The sequence below is a fragment of the Chiloscyllium plagiosum genome, unplaced genomic scaffold (genome assembly GCF_037043375.1).
Source record: "Chiloscyllium plagiosum isolate Xiang-an unplaced genomic scaffold, Cpla_swu_hap1 HiC_scaffold_14, whole genome shotgun sequence".
Classification (NCBI taxonomy): domain Eukaryota; kingdom Metazoa; phylum Chordata; class Chondrichthyes; order Orectolobiformes; family Hemiscylliidae; genus Chiloscyllium; species Chiloscyllium plagiosum.
This window is the reverse complement of record NW_028270152.1, coordinates 32,973,708-32,993,334: the sequence shown is the minus strand read 5'-3', so window position 1 is coordinate 32,993,334 and position 19,627 is coordinate 32,973,708. Positions and strand designations below refer to the sequence as shown.

Genomic DNA, 19,627 nt, shown 5'->3' with positions numbered 1-19,627 from the left:
CTAGTTCTGGACTACCCAACACCAGGGAAAAGACTTGGTCTATTTATCCTATCCATGCTGCTCATGATTTTATAAACCTCTATAAGGTCATCCGTCAGTGTCCAACGGTCCAGGGCAAACAGCCTCAGCCTATTCAACCTCTCCCTGGCAAATCCTTGTAAGTCTTTTCTGAACCCTTTCAAGTTGCACAACATCCTTCCGATAGGAAGGAGACCAGAATTACATGCAATATTCAAAAAATGGCCTAACCAATGTCCTGTACAGCCACAACATGACCTCTCGACTCCTATACTCCATACTCTGACCAATAAAGGACAACATACCAAATGCCGCCTTCGCTATCCTTTCTACCTGTGATTCTACTTTCGAGGAGCTATGAGCCTACACTCCAAGGTCTCTTTGTTCAGCAACACTCCCTAACACCTTACCATTAAGTGTATAAGTGCTGCTCTGATTTGATTTTCCAAAATAGAGCACCTCGCATTTATTTAAATTAAACTACCATTAAAACCCAATTTTTTTTATAGATAACTGAGAGCTCCTTGCATATTTGCTTCTCAACTTCCTATTGACAATTGGGGGGAGGAGTTGGGAGGCACTATAATCCCAATAAGGTGATCATCCCTTTCTTATTTCTTAGTTCCACCCATATCCTCCACCCATATTTGGAGTTGTGGATAGTGACGAAGGATGTAGTGGGTTGCAGAGAGACATAGATAGGATGCAGAGCTGGGCTGAGAGGTGGCAAATGGAGTTTAATGTGGACAAGTGTGAGGTGATGCACTTTGGACGGTGTCCATGTACACAGATCCCTGAAAGTTGCCACCCAGATTGACAGGGTTGTTAAGAAGGCATACAGTGTTTTGGCCTTTATTAATAGAGGGATTGAGTTCCGGAACCAGGAGGTTATGCTGCAGCTGTACAAAACTTGGGCCACATTTGGAGTTTTGTGTACAGTTCTGGTCACTGCATTATAAGAAGGATGTGGAAGCTTTGGAAAGGGTACTAGGATGTTGCCTGGTATGGAAGGAATGTCTTACAAGGAAAGGCTGAGGGCCTTGAGGCTGTTCTTGTTAGAAGAAGGTTGAGAGGTGACTTAATAGAGACATACAAGATAATCAGAGGGTTAGATAGGGTGGACAGGGAAAGCCTTTTTCCAAGTATGGGAACGGCAAACATGAGGGGACACAACTTTAAAGTGAGGTGAGATGAGTATAAGATAGATGTCAGAGGTAGTTTCTTTACTCAGAGAGTAGTAAGGTTATGGAATGCTTTGCCTGCAACGGTAGTAGATTCGCCAAGTTTAAGTGCATTTAAGTCGGCATTGGACAGGCAAATGGACATTCATGGAATAGTGTAGGTGGGATGGGCTTCAGATTAGTATGACAGGGCAGCGCAACATCGAGGGCCGAAGGGCCTGTACTGTGCTGTAAAGTTCTATGTTCTATATAATATCACTGGACGTTCTCCCAGGAATATCCTCTCTAAGTACAACTATAATGTTATCCTAGACTAAAAATGTCACTCCTCCTCCTCTCCTGCTTCCTTTTCTATGCTTCCAGTAGCATCTACACCCTGGAACATTAAGCTTCCAATTCTGTACCTCCCTGAGCCACTTTCTCTAATAGCTATGCTATCCCGTCCCATGTTTCCAACCATGCCCTGAGTTCATCAGTCAGGCCTCTTTCGTTGAAATAAATACAGTTTGTGTTAAGGCTGTGTACTAAATGATCCTATGATTAACTATGAAGAAGAAACTATATTTTCTTTGATTCCCTGATAATTCCCTGATTCTATGAGCATATAATGGAAAATAAAGACTTAGGTAAAACGTGGCACAGGAAATCTATAGCAGGCATATGAAGTGTGTGCCAGTATAATAAATTAGATATCTATGTATATTTCAACAGATACTGCCATGGCTGCAAGAATTTCCCTACATCCTGAACTGCCTTACTCATCATTAGAACACAGGAGGTATATTGTAACTTCAGACAAAGGTAAATTAATATTTAATGTTTTAATAAACTTGCTTAGCTACTTTGATACTAAACTAACAACCCAGAGATGATGAGCTCAAAATTCAGAATTGCAAGTTGTGAAATTGAATTTAGTTTAGCTTTGTTTTAAATTGCAGAACAAATTAGAATAAATGGGATGCAGGTACAGTTACAACTGTGGATAAGTGTATGAATAGGAAAGGTTTGGAGGGATATGGGCTAAATGAAGGCAGGTGGGACTGGTTTAGTTTGGGAACATGGTTGGCATGGACTAGTTGGATTGAAAGGTCTGTTTCTGTGCTGTATGACTGTATGACACTATAAGTAGTGCACAGTACTGATTTGTTAAATGGTTCATATCGTCAATTTGTGAGGGAGCCTGGCAATCCTCTACTGGTGCAGGGGAATGCCACCATCTGCAAATTCTACTCCAAGTCTCATGCTGGTCTGAACAGGGGCATAAATTAAAAATAAACGGTTGAAGGGTGAGGGGGAGAAAGCAGAATGTTTTTTCACCCACATGGTAGGGAATTCAGTATCTGAAAGGATGATCCAGGCAGAAGCTCACCATATTTGTAGAGAGTTTTGTCTGTCTATCCAAAAAAGCTGGATTTACAAACTTAGTGCAGGAAGATGAGGCTGTTTGCCAATTAACACAGGCATGAAAGACTGAATGAGTTTATTCTGTGAAGTAGTTTATTATTACATTGCATATTATAGAATGGATCAAAGAATAATTAATTTTATGAAACATGCTACATTGATACTCAAAAACGCAAAGTTTCTGAGCCTGATATGAAGCAGCTGCAAAATTGGTCTATTAGAATGCAATATCTGTTGCCTAAGAGGAGAATGATAACTTTCCCAAACCGCAGCATGACATAACGTGCTACCTACACAGACTATCATAATTGGCTCTGCTAGCTGTTACTATGGAAACTACTTAGCTTTTCCTAAAGGACTGATGTAGTCTATCAGAATACCTTCAGATTGTAGTATTCATTGTAATTTGTTGATTTTTACAAGCTGTAACTGTTCAATGCTGGCAATCTTGAATGTTTCAAAGGAATTATCATGCAAGGGTCTTGTAGAAGGCATTCAACAGTAGAGTATTTGAGCAGCTTCATTCAGAGTCAGAGGCGCTCTGCTTCTGTTAGCTTGGACAGAGTTTTGCAGAGACGTCGGAGCTCAGCCATAGAGATGCTTTCATCTACATCTCACCAAGTTATGGTTGCTGTATCATCAGTCTGCATCGAAGAAGCTGAAACCAGCTTGTTAGCAGCAAAAAGTACTTCACTGTGGTGCTGTGATTTGGGATTTAAATATAATAGATATATGCATACATTTCAAACTGTGACATTTTAGTTTTTTGGTGTGTTTTATGTTTCAACTGTTTAATTTAGGCTACATCCTGTGCATCATGCATGTTTTTATAGAATGTACAGAAGTGTCCTGGATGTTGATAAAACTGTGGTTTATCTTTAAACCAAATTTCAAATGATAGTCGTGAAATAGATGTACATAAATTGTACTAAATGTTGTAGATGTACTAAATGTTTGTAGGGTTAAATAATGAGAGAGTATCAGCCTTCCCAACTTGGGCTGATATTGCAAATTTTACTGGATGGAATGTTTTGGGAAACTTGATTTTGAATTTTTGAGATGCATTCCTGCGCTGCATTAGGCTTGTGACTTGTAAAATTATTTTTGATATAAAATAGCATTTTTGAAAGTTGACTATTTACTTAACAAAATTAAAATAAATGATTTGATCCAAGTCTTCTAACATTGTCCCTTTGTATTCTGAGATTGTATCTGACACTTAATATGTATTTACCATAACAAAAATGTTTGCGTCAACAATTTTCACAGTTTGATTGAACAAACTGATTACATTTTTTTTAAAGACATGCGTTACCTTGCCACTTTGAAGTGTACATGATTGTCTGTACCTTCATTTCAGGCAGTATGAGACGTCCAACAGCCAAGTATACTAAAGTTGGAGAACGCCTGCGGCATGTCATCCCAGGCCATATGCAATGCTCAATGGCATGTGGTGGTCGTGCATGCAAGTACGAAAATCCATCCCGATGGACTGAAGAGGAACAAGCTCTTAAAGGATTATATTCTTCATGGTATTGTTTGTTGACTTTTTATTCAAAGAACAGTTATAAACTAATACTTGACTAATTACTTTTCTCCAATATATGCACTACACTGGTATAGAGAATGGAAGCATTTTATATGGTTATCAAGTAAATATTATTAATTTGGTACAATACTCATAGCAAAATTAAAAAATAATAGTTGAAGTACTCTCTTGTATAATTAAGTAGCTAACATTTTTAGACTACTTTATTTGTGGCACTCATGTTTGAGAAAAGCTAAATTAACATTAAGATGTATTAAATATGCACGTCTTTAGAATTTTAAGTCTGATAAAACCAATCTTTCTAACTTGATAAAAGGTACCATTTCCTTTGCTTCACTGACAGATGTCAGTAATGAAACCTAAGAATGTAATGGGCAGTTCAAGTGTTTACATGCATCTTAGGAGAAATCTCTGATGTTTATGATTTGTATTTGCAAAAAGCAAACTAAAAAAATTAGTTTCTTCCTACTGGATCCAAATGAACATTTTTTTTCAAATGCAGCCATCAGGGAATGAATATTGAGATTCCAAATATAATTTTCTCGCATGTTTCACCTAAATCGACCAATAACCTTTAATTGCAGGAGTCCTATTCCATAACCTTTATTGTGAATAAATGACAATATGTATTTTTCATGTTCTGACTTAATGTTAATATTTTATTTCAATTAATCTGGTAGCTTAGTGCTTAAATTGTCTGAACCTTTCAGCTCAGTGTATTTTGCACAACAAATTGTTAGAAGTGCCCACTGAAAGCAACAAGGTATTGGCAATGTAGTGAATGATGGGACTAACAGAGTATGTCTTTAAGCAGTGGGATTTAACAATTGAGAAATAAGATGAGGAAAGATTGAGAAGTATGGTGAATGTTAAAAATGGTAAATTCAGTACCCAATCCAGTAGAGGGGAAGAATGATTGGATTAAGACAGCCAGAGGGAAAAAAGAAATAAAGGAAATGTAAGAAATAAAATAATTTAAGATTTGGAATTTGTATTCTCCAAAAATTCACGACCTGAAAAAGAAACTGTATACTGTGATTTATTCATTTTTGGGGAGAGATTTGATTGGCTATCTGTAACAGTTCTTGCATTGTTAGAAAAATATTTATGTTCTTAATGACTGGACCTAGCTTTCTCTGCAGAATTTAGTGGATAAATAAGAATCTTGGAACAGGAGCAGTTCATTCAATCACTCAAGCTTTTTCAACCATTTTGTGAAATTGTGGATTATCCAAACTCAGGCAGATTGAAAATTGAGCTAGTGTCTACATGTTTTTGTGGGGCTGAGTTCTACGCTTCCACTATCCTTTCCATGAAAAAAAGTACCTTCATTTCTCTACGAAACAAAAGGTTTAAAGTTGTGTCTGCTTTTCTGACACTTCCCATCTGCATAAAAAAAATTTCTGTCCTACCAGTTTATTTCAAAATCTTAAAAGTCTCAATCAAATTATTCTTCAACCTTCTATATTCCAGGGAATGCACGCATAGTTTATGCAGTCACCCTGTAACTTCCCAATTCACAGGTTATTTCTTCCTTGCCAAAAATTGCTGACTGATTTGCACATTTTCAGCAAATTCTTTTTGTCCAAGTCATCTTTTTGTAATTTTTTTTCTTTCATCATGAGGGATGTAATTATAAAAATGCAAAAGTATTCAATTAATCTGAAATTATTTGAAAGGACGTTTTGAGGGGTGGGGGCTAGAGAATTAAAATTTTGAATAGCTGAGGTTGCGTTTATATAAGTACCACTCACTTACAATGAGTCAACCTATTTTGCATTAAAGAGGACAAATTTGAATGCTGATGAGGAATAATAGGCATATGGTGAGGTGGGAGTTGAAGACACTATCAAAGAAAAGACTTTTGGGAACATAATCAAGGGAAGTGGGGAGCGATAATGTAAATGATTGATAATGTCAGTTTTGAAGAATAGAGGAATGTTGCTAGAGAATGGACACATTTTTGATGTTGGCAAGCATTAGGCTAAGGAGGCGATGCTAAATGGGAGTATGTGTCACGAACAAGATGACGTTTCTGAGAGAGTTTAATGGGAGAACTGTAGAGATCAGAAGATTGATGGCTTAGTTGGTTATAGAATAGGATCCGAAAACTCTAAGTTAAAGGACAGACTGAAGTTACTAGCTACTGTGCAGATGCCCTTAATTATAAGTTTGTCTATTTTAAGTCAGAGATGAAGTTGGGAAGTGTAAGATGTTTTCTTTTTAAATGCTGTCCACTGTTTCTGCCACTTTTTATTTTGAAACACAATATGGATATCTGTAAAATCATAAAATGTAGAAGTAGCCCATTGGGCCCATCAAGTGTGTTTCACCATTCAGTGAGAACATAGATGATATGGTAATTTTAAATTTTACTTTCTTGCCTTTTCTTCCATACCTCTGATTGCCTTATTAAAAATCTGTGTCTCAACATTGAATCTTTATGATCTAGTCTTGTCAACTCTTTGCAGAATTACACATTGTTACTATTCTCTGGGGCTGCACCTCAACTCCGTCTTAAATGGATGACTACTATCCTGAGATTATGTCCTCTAATCCTTCACTCTCCATAGAGGAGACTACCTTTCTGCACCTACCCTGTCAAGCCCCATAGAAATCTTGTATGTTTCAATTAGATCTTCTATTCTTCTTAACAGTGAATACAAACGCAACTTACTCAACCTCTTCTCATACGAAGATCACTCTATACCCGGGAACAAGCTAGTGAACTTTCTCTGGATAGCCGCCAATGCCAGTCTTCTAGATGTGGTCTGCCGAGTGTCTTGTATAGTTTTAGTAAAACCACTCTATTTTATACTCCATTCTTTTTTGAAATGGAGGGTAACATTACATCAGCCTTCCCTATTACTCACTGAACTTAGATTGTGGCTTTTTGTGATTTATGCAAGAGGAACTGCAAACCCATGCTTCAACTTTCTACAGCCGTCCTTCATTTAGTTAATAACCAGCTCCTCTATTCTCACATTTTCCCCACATTATTTTCCATCTGACAAGTTTTTGCCTAGTCACGTAACGTGTTTTTAATCCCTCTGCAAACTTAGTGTCTTCTTCACTACTTGCCTTCCCAAGTATTTTTTGTATAATTTGCAAACTTGGTAATAATACATTCACTGTCCCTAACCAAGTAATTTAATATATATTGTAAATAGTTGCAGCCCCACCACTTATCGCTGTGACACTATTTATGGCAAGTTGTGACTCTCAAAATGTCCCCTTTGTCCCAACTCTGTCTTCTATTAGTTAGCCAATCTTCTCCCGATGCTAATAAACAACCCCCAACACTATAGGTTCTTATCCTGTTAAATAGCCTTTCTGTGGTACGTTAACAAATGCCTTTTGAAAATCAAAATATGTTATTTAAGAAAGATGCTAAGGAAATGTCAGGGAACTATAAACTGGTGAGCCTGACATCGACTGATGAGCAGGTTGTTGGAGGAGATCCTGAGGGACAGGATTTACAGGATTTGGAAAGGCATGGACTGATTACAGATAGTCAACATGACTTTGTGCATGGGAAATCATGTCTCACAAACTTGATTGAATTTTTGAAGAAATGGTGAAGATTAATAAAGTCAGAACAGTGGACATGGTCTATATGGATTTCAGTATGGCATTCGACAAGGTTCTGCATAGTAGACTGGTTAACAAGGGTTAGATGACATGGAACCCAAGTAGGACTATCCATTCCGATACATAACTGGCTCGAAGGTAGGAGACAGAGGATGATGGTAGAGGGGTGCTTTTCAAACTGGAGGCCTGTGACTAGTGGTGTGTCGCAAGGATTGGTGCTGAGTCCACTGCTCTTTGTCATTTATATGGATGTGAATTTAGGAGGTATAGATAGTAAATTTGCAAATGATACCAAAATTGGTAGAGTAACAGACACCTCTGAGATACCTTGATTATCTCAGAGTACCTTGATCAGATGGGCCAATGGGTGGAAGAGTGGCAGATAGAGTTTAATTTAGATAGATGTGAGGTGCTGCATTTTGGTAGGGCAAATCAGGGTAGGGGTTATACACTTAATGATAAGGTCCTGGGGAGCTTTGATGAGCAGAGACCTTGAACTGGAGATTCATAGTTTCTTGAAAGTGGAACGCAGGGAGACAGTGTAGTGAAGAAAGCATTTGGTATGCTTGCCTTCATTGGCCAGTGCATTGAGTATTGGAGTCGAAAGGTCATGGTACAGCTATCCAGGGCATTGGTTAGCCTGCTTTTGGAATATTACATTCACTTCTTGTCTCCCTGCTATAGGAAAGATGTTGTAAAATTTGAAAGGGTTCAGAAAAGATTTATAAGGATGTTGCAAGGGTTAGAGGGTTTGAGCTTTAGGGCAAGGCTGTGCAGGCTGGGGCTATTTTGCCTGGAGTGTCAGAGGCTAAGGGGTGCTATTATAGAAATTTATAAAATCATGAGGGGCATGGATAGGGTGAACAGTCAAGGTCTTTTCCCGGGGGTAGTGAAGTCCAAACCTATAGGGCATGGGTTTTAGGTGAGAGGGGAAAGATATAAAAGGGACCTAAGGTGCAACTTGCTTCACACAAAGGGTGATGTATGTATGGAATGAACTGCCAGAGAAAGTTGTGGAACTGGTACAATTACAACATATTAAAAGGCATCTGGATGGGCACATGAGTAGGAAGGGTTTGGGGGGATATGGGCCAAGTGCTGGCAAATGGGACGAGATTAATTTAGGATAGCTGGTTGGCATGGACGAGTTGGACTAAAGGGTCTATCTCCATGACTCTATCACAGCGAGTGGTTCCCCATTATATTGCTTGTTATCTCCTCAAAGAATTTGAATAAATGTGTTCCCTTCATTACACTACTGGGTTATATTATGCATTTCTAAATGTTATATTACATCCTTTATAATCATGATTCGGAGATGCCAGTGTTGGACTGGGGTGTACAAAGTTAAAAATCACACAACACCAGGTTATAGTCCAACAGGTTTAATTGGAAGCACACTAGCTTTCGGAGCGACGCTCCTTCATCAGGTGATTGTGGAGGGCTCGATCGTAACACAGAATTTATAGCAAAAATTTGCAGTGTGATGTAACTGAAATTATACATTGAAGAGGTGATTGTCTGTTAAGCCTTTCATCTGTTAGAATACAGTGATAGTTTCACTCCTTTCATGTGTAAATCACAAAACCCTTTTTTTTTTAAAGTTGCATTCCCAGGTTAGCTGTTAATAATGGTGATAGCTAGACAATATGTTGAAGGTGTTAGCCCCCTGTGTTCTCTGTCTATGACCTGATGTTTAGATTGATTCTAATCTAAAAAGTGAGATAACAGAGTTTTACATAAATTCATGCAATTTTACATGCAGTTTTTGAGCTCAGAGTTCTACATGAATGTATGCAGTTTTTGAGCAAAGTGCAATGTAACTCTGCAAGTACAAAAAAATTCACCACACAAAATATTTGTGTGCATGTGGGTCTTTGTCTGTCTGTGTGTGTGTCTGTCTGGGGTGGGGGTTGTGAGTGTGAGAAAGTGTGTGTGTAGTGAGTGCAGAGTGTCTTAAGTCTGTGAGGGGGTGCACGTGTGGGAGTGTGTGTGTCTATAAGGGTGTGTGTGCGCGTTTGTGTGTACCTGTGTCCATGTGTATGTGAGAGTGTGTGTGTGTAGGAATATCTGTGTGTGTGTGTGTGTGTGTAGTGCAATGGTGATCACCTGTAATGTGACCTGAACCCAAGGTCCCGGTTGAGGCCCTCCCTATGGGTACCGAACTTAGCTATCAGCCTTTGCTCGGCCACTTTCCTCTGCTGCCTGTCCCGAAGTCCACCTTGGAGGATGGTCACCCGAAGGTTCAGCTTCTGTCGCGACACTACGGATTTGTTACAGAAACTCAGCACCCATGGACCAGTCGAACCGGGAGCATTCCTCGTCACAATGGACTTTTCCGCACTCTACACCAGCATCCCCCACAAGGATGGCATCGCAGCAACAGCCTCAGTACTCAACACCAACAACTGCCAGTCTCCAAACACCATCCTACAACTCATCCGCTTTATCCTCGATCATAACGTCTTCACCATTGACAACCAGTTCTTCATCCAGACACACGGAACAGCCATGGGGACCAAATTTGCACTCCAATATGCCAACATTTTTATGCACAGGTTCGAACAAGATTTCTTCTCTATGCAGGATCTCCAACTGACATTGTACACCAGGTACATTGATGACATTTTCTTCCTCTGGACCCATGGCGAGGAGTCACTGATAAAACTACACAGTGACATCAACAAGTTTCATCACCATCAAACTCACCATGGACTACTCTCGACTGTCTATCTCATTCTTGGACACATGCGTCTCCATCAAGGACGGACACCTCAGCACCACACTCTACTGCAAACCCACAGACAACCTCACAATGCTACACTTCTCCAGCTTCCACCCAAAACATATTAAAACAGCCATTCCCTATGGATAAGCCCTACGCATACACCGGATCTGCTCAGATGAGGAGGAACGTGACGGACACCTGGAAGTACTCAAGGATGCTCTCACAAGAACGGGGTATGATCCTCAACTCATCGACCGCCAGTTCCGAAGTGCCACAGCAACGAACCGTAATGACCTCCTCAGGAGACAGATATGGGCTGCAACTGACAGGGTACCCTTCGTTGTTCAGTACTTCCCAGGGGCTGAAAAATTACGCCATGTTCTTCGTGACCTGCAACACATTATCAATGAGGATGAGCACCTCACCAAGACCTTCCCCACACCTCCACTACTTGCCTTTATACAACTGCCAAACCTCAAACAGATCATTGTTCGTAGCAAACTTCCCAGCTCTCAGGACAACTCCATACAACCCTATCACGGTGGACGCTGCAAGACGTGTCAGATTGTGGACATAGATACCACTATTACGCGTGGGAACACCTCCCACCGTGTACATGGCAGGTACTCATGTGACTCAGACAACGTTGTCTATCTTATACATTGCAGGCAAGGATGCCCGGAGGCATGGTACATTGGGGAAACCGAGCAAAGGCTACGACAACGGATGAATGGGCACCGCACACCAATCAACAGACAGGAGTGTTCCCTCCCAGTTGGGGAACACTTCAGTGGTCCAGGACATTCAGCCTTGGACCTTCGGGTGACCATCCTCCAAGGTGGACGTCGGGACAGGCAGCAGAGGAAAGTGGCCGAGCAGAGGCTGATAGCTAAGTTCGGTACCCATAGGGAGGGCCTCAGCCGGGACCTTGGGTTCATGTCACATTACAGGTGATCACCATTGCACAACACACACACACACACAGGTAAAAACAATGACTGCAGATGCTGGAAACCAGATTCTGGATCAGTGGTGCTGGAAGAGCACAGCAGTTCAGGCAGCATCCAACGAGCAGCGAAATCGCACCACTGACACACACACACACAGATATTCCTACACACACACTCTCACATACACACGGACACATGTACACACAAACGCGCACACAGACACCCACACACACCCTTATAGACACACACACTCCCACACGTGCACCCCCTCACAGACTTAAGACACTCTGCACTCACTACACACACACACTTTCTCACACTCACAACCCCCACCCCAGACAGACACACACACAGACATACAAAAACCCACATGCACACATATATTTTGTGTGGTGAATCTTTTTGTACTTGCAGAGTTACATTGCACTTTGCTCAAAAACTGCATACATTCATGTAGAACTCTGAGCTCAAAAACTGCATGAATTTTTGTAAAACTCTGTTATCTCACTTTTTAGATTAGAATCAATCTAAACATCAGGTCATAGACAGAGAACACAGGGGGCTAACACCTTCAACATATTGTCTAGCTATCACCATTATTAACAGCTAACCTGGGAATGCAACTTTAAAAAAAAAAGGGTTTTGTGATTTACACATGAAAGGAGTGAAACTATCACTGTATTCTAACAGATGAAAGGCTTAACAGACAATCACTTCTTCAATGTATAATTTCAGTTACATCACACTGCAAATTTTTGCTATAAATTCTGTGTTACGATCGAGCCCTCCACAATCACCTGATGAAGGAGCGTCGCTCCGAAAGCTAGTGTGCTTCCAATTAAACCTGTTGGACTATAACCTGGTGTTGTGTGATTTTTATCCTTTATAATAGTCTCAATATTTTCCCAAGACAGGTGACAGATCTTAAGCTAACTGTTAGGCTATAATTACCTGTTTTCTGTCTCCCTGCCTTTCAAATAAGGATATTAGATTAGTAATTTTCCAATTGTCTAGGACTTTCCGTGAATCTAAGGGATGCTTGAAAGATTACTACCAGTGCATCCACTACCTCTGTAGCTACTGCTTTTAGCTCCATAATTTCCCCTAATACTTTTTTGGTAGTATATTTATTCCCTACCCATCCTTTGTTGCTTGCTTTGATATTTTTAGAATGCTAATAATATCCTTGACCATGAAGATTGATGCAAGATATCTGTTGTGGCCTATTTTCAGCTATCCATTTTATTTTTTTCGAATTGCTTTAGAAATTTCCATTTTTTAAAATCTACATAGATTCTTAATTTATCTATTGTTTTCCAAGATTATCTCTGCAAGTTTGTGTTCATATGCATGTGTGCAGATATTATTCCATAACTTCATCTTCCAGAAAAATACCCTTATATTCTTCTGTCCAAGCTGTCACACATCTGTTTTCTTAAATGTTGCTCAACCAATCACCTATTTCAATCTTTCACTGATTTACTACCAACTATTTACACCAATGAAGGTTCAGAAAATAGCAACTTGTTTCGGTAATAGACGTGAACCAAATTTGGATATACTTGATCCGAAATCTGGAATTCTTTGCTTTTTCATCCAGTCATGATACCAACTCTCAACAAACTAATGCAGTCCTCCTCATTAACTCCAAAAAAAGGCCAAAAGTAAATTAATATCAAGTTTAGAAAAGATATAATGTCACAAAAAAGACTCGAGAGAATAATGTCACTAGGGAGTAATTATAAAAATCTAATCATACTCAACATTTCAATTGATATCATAAAACACAGGAACAAAGTTTATAATTATTATCTGAAGAGATTTCCTAATGAATATTTTTTGTTCTGTTATTAATACTGTTTCTTATCAGTAAATCAATAAATATCAATGACATTTATTGATATTTTAAAATGTTATTTGTTTGCATCTGTTTTCCATTTTTAATTTTTATAAAATTAACATTAATGGAGAAACCAGTTTCCCAGCTTCTTGATAGTAACACTACATATGATTGTAGCTTGTAGTACTAGACCATTAGAGCACTGAAGCTTATGACTATCCTCTAATAAAGGATACTGACAATCAAATTGTCCCTGCTTGTATACCTTTCTGACACTAAATGATAGTATTACATAAAGTATGATGTTTCCTCTGTAATTAGTACCTAAATTTGTTTTACTCCTGAGTTCAATTTTGCTCATTGAGTGTGTTTGCATTTGTCAGCACCAGAAGATTAACTGAAGTCAACCCATTTAAAATTTCAAATGAAGGGTAAACAATCGTGATATCAATTCAATCATGTTTGTCAGTTCCTTGAGGATACCTAGTTAGCCAAAGCAATTATTTGTATATAAAGGATATCTGAGATGCAGAAAAGTGCTTCAAGTTTTGGATGAATTGAAAATGAGGTCACCACAATATGTCCGGTCATTTATATACTTATGGCCACAGTCTTAAGTTCAAATTTTTTGAAAAGGTGTATATTAGCAGAAGTTTTCAGGAGTCCTTGAGGTAGGAAATTTATTTTTATGTCTTTAGTTTTTTAAATATTATTGTTAATTTGTATCATCAATATTGGAAATTACATGAAATGCACATCCTGTCTGTGAATATATCTAATTTTTGATGAATTGCTTGACATTTTGTAAGTAAAGGACAAGTAGACTACTTTACTAAAATAATTCATGTATGTGCACAGTTTATCTTAACATAGTTTTGTTGTATTTGTAGGATAACTGACAATATTTTGGCAATGGCTCGTCCTTCCACGGAAATTATTGAAAAATACAACATTATTGAACAATTTCAAAGGTATCCTTTAGCCGGAGCAGAAGTTTCTATTGTGCAGTTCTTAGGAGCCACATTTTGCAGATTTTCACATTTCTGCCTGTTCCTTGTGGAGGCAATATCACTTGATAGGATGTATTTTATAGGATCTCCATTCATTAACTTTGTTACCCAGCTGATTGTTCTTAATGTGTAAGCTCAAACAATGAGAATCTGTGGAGAAAATGCTGGAAAATCTCAGCAGGTCTGGCAGTATCTGTAAGGAGAGAAAAGAGCTGACGTTTCGAGTCTAACTGACCCTTTGTCAAAGTTGTCCAGTTTGACAAAGGGTCAGTTCGACTCGAAACATCAGTTCTTTTCTCTCCTTACAGATGCTGCCAGACCTGCTGAGATTTTCCAGCATTTTCTCTTTTGGTTTCAGATTCCAGCATCCACAGTAATTTGCTTTTATTTAATGAGAATCTGTGGGTTATTTAACTGCAATTAGTTTCAAAGCCAATCTATCTTAACAATGTTGCCCTTCTATGTCCAAAAGATTAGATAAGACTTTGTGGAATGTCCCTGTTATCAAGTCTGAATCTGTTTTTATTTCCATTTAATGACGCAGTGCAGCTAACTTATTGATAATTATTGGGTATTTGGAATTGCTTAGACTGACAAATCTTGCACAAAAATGGCCAATGAACTGCAAAAAGTACATGCATCAAAGAAAGTATTGATTATTTCTTGCAATTTGATATAACAATGAAATTCCTTTCAGCATGAAGTGTTGCTAATTTCTGCATAGAGTCATAGAGATGTACAGCATGGAAACAGACCCCTTCGGTCCAACCCGTCCATGCCGACCAGATATCCCAACCCAATCTAGTCCTACCTGCCACCACCTGGCCCATATCCCTCCAAACCCTTCCTATTCATATACCCATCCAAATGCCTCTTAAATATTGCAATTGTACCAGCCTCCACCACTTCCTCTGGCAGCTCATTCCATACACCTACCACCCTCTGCGTGAAAAAGCTGCCCCTTAGGTCTCTTTTATATCTTTCCCCTCTCACCCTAAACCTATGCCCTCTAGTTCTGGACTCCCTGACCCCAGGGAAAAGACTTTGTCTATTTATCCTATCCATGCCCCTCATAATTTTGTAAACCTCTATAAGGTCACCCCTCAGCCTCTGACACTCCAGGGAAACAGCCCCAGCCTGTTCAGCCTCTCCCTGTAGCTCAGATCCTCCAACCCTGGCAACATCCTTGTAAATCTTTTCTGAACCCTTTCAAGTTTCACAACATCTTTCCGATAGGAAGGAGACCAGAATTGCACGCAATATTCCAACAGTGGCCTGACCAATGTCCTGTACAGCCGCAACGTGACCTCCCAACTCCTGGACTCAATACTCTGACCAATAAAGGAAAGCATACCAAACACCTTCTTCACTATCCTATCTACCTGCGACTCCACTTTCAAGGAGCTATGAACCTGCACTCCAAGGTCTCTTTGTTCAGCAACATCTTTATCAATAAATATAATTCATATTAAGCAAGTTAGTGCCTGTTCTCATAATATTTTAGTTCACTTCACATCCTCATAAATCTTAAAGAATTTAGAAATAAAAAGAAATAATGGAAATCAAAAGTAATTAAACAATTTGCTGGGCGCACACGGGCCTGTTACCATATATGGAAAGAGAAAAGATTGGTGAATGTTTTGGCTAGAGATCCTTCTTCAGAATTCTAAAGTACTTGAAGCAATAACTGAAGTCATACCTAAAGTACAGTAGTTACTGGCTGCCTTTTGTGTTGTAGGTTAATTGTCTCGATATAATTGAACCTTATTTGGTGGAAATTAATTTTTTTTTAAGGAACGATGGCAACAACCTTTTGTTTTACATATAGGAATATGTGTCATGACAACCACTTTCAGAAGTAATTCTAGATTTTCTTTCTTTAACTACATTTGTATATCTTCTTGAGCATGGGAGATTATTGAAGTGCCAGATCAATTTTTTTTGACTAATTGTATTTTAAAAAAAAAAGCATGATTAATTATCTTTTTCTTCATTCTGTTCATGAAGAAAATCTTTGTTGATGTTTCTTAATACAGGGGTTTAATATGAGCTTAGCAAGTCCTGATTTCCCTCTATTGTTTTATCTTTCTTTAAGGATTATTTGAGTTTGCATTGAATGTATTAAGTTTCTAAACATTGCTTTAATTCAGCACCCAAGTTCTTCTTACTGTGTACCTTTATTTCTGCAGCTGAGTTTGGTAATAGTTGAGGATGCAATATTCTAAAATCAAGAGCTCAATCATCTGTAGCTTGCGTGAAATAAGGTTTCTAGCAGAAGATTTTATCTTGATTGCCCTGGTCACTATTTATCCCTGAACTAATATCTGACAAATCAATCTGGTTGTGATCACATTGCTATTGTTGGGAATTTGCTGTACATAAATTAGCTGCTGTGTTTCCTACCTTACAATAGTAATTACATTTCAAAAATTATTTCATTGACTATAAAATGCTTTAACTATCTGGTGGTTGTAAAAGGCACTATATAAGTGGAAGGTTTTAACTGTTAACCCATGTTTCAAATAGAAACTGACTGCTGTACTCCCGCTTCAGGCATGGTATAAAGACGGTAATTAATCTTCAGCGTCCTGGGGAGCATGCACGCTGCGGTAATCCACTGGAACCAGCAAGTGGTTTTACTTACCTACCAGAGGTATTCATGGAAGCTGGAAGTGAGTCCCTTCTTCTGTTGTTCTTAATTAACAGAAACCCTATGGATTTGTACTGGGGTTTGACTAATGCACAAAATTTAATGACTGTTTTTTGTAAAATACCATTAAAAGAGAACCTATGTCTAGAAATTCTTTACATTGAGGCAAAGAAAATAATAGTGTTTCCGGTGTGTACTTTCTAGAACTCACTGTTTTATCCTGTTCTCCTCATCCTATGGAGATACCTTTTCCATTTTATTCATTTGCTTCTTAAGAAATGTCAATTGAGGGAAATTCTAAAGCACTGACTTTTAGGGAGACATTGAGGAAGTTCAGGTACATGAGGATATTGAAGACTTTGGGCTTAAAAGGAAAGCTAAAACTCATGTCATCTGACACAGTCAACATAGTTGGCAATTAGGGCTACAGCACTATTACAAATGACCTTTCCAGTGCCAATCAGGATGTACGTCCTGCTGTTGGCATTTCATAATTTATCAATGACATTAGGTATGTGAAAATACCCTGTTGAGACATGTTGCTACTTGTATGAAATTCTATGCGCAACAGCAGGAAAACTAACAACAGCTTGGTTGGCAATTTGTGTGGGACGTCTAATGTAGTAAAACTTGACATTGTTACTGGAAAGGTCATGGTAATGGCAATATTTGTAATGGTTCTGTAAAAGGTCACGTGTGACAGTGAAAACTTCCCTACTTAGCCCAAGTCCTTGATACCCTAATGAACTTGAACTTCCTCAATGTTGTTGAGAATTTGCTGTACATAAAATAGTTGAGCTTCTAGACCAAGGCCAAGCCCTGGGCTGAGATCTTTGATCTTCATACCTGCCCACAATTGGGCAAACCTTGACATATCAAAGAAGCTATATTAACAGATGATATTGCCAAATGGCAGCTTGTAGGTGGTAAATATAAAGGGGCAAGGATAGATTATTAGGGATTGTAAAGATTAATGTGGGAGTGTGAGAGAAGCCATTACAGGTGATTCTTTGGATACTATTTGAAAGGTAAGAATGGAACCAAACAAGAGCAGTTCCAGCTAGCTGGGCATCAGAGTAGCATTAGCTGTGTTAAAGATTACTAATAGTTTGTGAAATTTGAGGAGGGGTGTATACTCTCAGTGACATAGAAAAACGGAATGCCGCTTGTGACCTTGGTAAGGACCATTTCAGTACTGTGGTGGGACTAGAAACAGAATTGTAGAGATTCTAACATGGGTTGTGGGAACGATTTGGAAGGTGATAGCACTTTGAGATTTTGTAGTAGAAAGGAATGTTGAAAAAAAGGCAGGTGGCAGAGTTGATGCTTTGCAAATTATGTTTGGTAAGGGGTTGATGATACAAGATTTGAAGAGCATATGTGGAATGGATGAGGGAAGATAGTGTTCAAGGATAAGGGATTATTATCAACTGCTTAGGAAGGGAGGTTGTGGTGTTAATTAGGTAGAGTGATCAGAACATTAACTCTCATAAGATGTATTCTTAAAGTAAAGGCAGATGAGGTAAAATGGACCATCTAGAAAAAAAAAGCATGTGATTTCTGGGCTAAGCCAGTAAGGAATTAGAAAACAAGTTTGGCATATGAGCTCTGTAAGAGAGGGCCTCTGTCTTGAGTATTTATGAGAAATGGCTCCTTGTGCTTGATGCCCTTGCAGAGTTGGGAATGGCTTACTGCTTTTTGTGTGCTTCATAACATAGCATTTATTACAGAGGCTTTATTTTGGATGTTGATGAGCCTAAAATGTAGCATTTCATGTTCCTTAACATGAAGGTTGTCGAGTGAGCAGAACAGTTGTTACTGCATACATTGAAAGACAGAGAATATCATGCATATCTGTACTAATTGGGCTTGGGAGTTCACAGAAACTTTTCATCCACAAGCTCTTAAATGGTAGAGTCTGCAGCTTGAAAAACCTCCATTCAGAGCTGTTGAACTGGATTCTAAGCTGTAAACATTAAGGGGGGGTCAGGAAGGAGCAGAGTTACTTTTACACTGTTCCAGAAAGTATTAACACCCCTTATTTTAAGATTAACTCAGGCATAGGATGTGACTGTGAATCGGGCAGATATGGGGATTTGGAATATTGTGATGGAGGAGCTTCAGCCCCTGACTTTGATTAACAAGTAAAAGGTACTTGTTACCTTATGCATCAGAACAAGGACTGTAAGTATGATGAGCAAACTGAGTTTTGCAACATGGCACAGCCAGCAGTTAAAATCAAGGGTGTGAAAAGGACTAATTAACCTGACATGAGTTGTTGGTTTGATGCGCTTAAAAAAATCATGGTATGAAAAGACACAATCAGCATGGTTTTACAAATGTGGAATTGTATTTGACAAATTTATTAGAGCATATTTCAGGATTCACTTATAGGGTAGATAAAGGGGAGTTAGTAGATACAGACTTGGATTTTTAAAAGGCATTTCATAAGGTTGAAAAGTGTGACACTGGAAAAGCACAGCAGGTCAGGCACCATTCAAGGAGCAAGAGAGTCAATGTTTTGGGCATAAGCCCTTCAGGAATGTGCCCCAAATGTCGATTGTCCTGCTCCTTGGATGCTGCCTGATTTGCTGTGCTTTTCTAGTGCCACACTTTTCAACTCTGACCTCCAGCATCTGCAGTCCTCACTTTTTCCTTGTTGTGTTCAATAAGGTGCCAACAAAAAATACTACACAAGACAAGAGT

General features: G+C 38.9%; 1 protein-coding gene across 7 annotated transcripts in view; it reads left to right on the top strand.

The window, feature by feature from the left end:
• Nucleotides 1–19,627, top strand: part of ptpdc1a (protein tyrosine phosphatase domain containing 1a) — a 144,753-nt gene that overhangs the window by 74,820 nt on the left and 50,306 nt on the right. For 3 of the 7 annotated variants that reach the window (XM_043708007.2, XM_043708008.2, XM_043708011.2), the window contains 4 exons: nt 1,911–2,000; nt 3,964–4,135; nt 14,152–14,232; nt 16,825–16,943. In XM_043708007.2, coding sequence (XP_043563942.2) covers nt 1,911–2,000; nt 3,964–4,135; nt 14,152–14,232; nt 16,825–16,943 — 462 coding nt within the window. Of the gene's footprint in view, nt 1–1,910; nt 2,001–3,040; nt 3,302–3,963; nt 4,136–14,151; nt 14,233–16,824; nt 16,944–19,627 lie in introns of those variants that run through there. The other 4 variants (XM_087994273.1, XM_087994271.1, XM_087994270.1 and 1 more) reach the window with 2 other exon arrangements.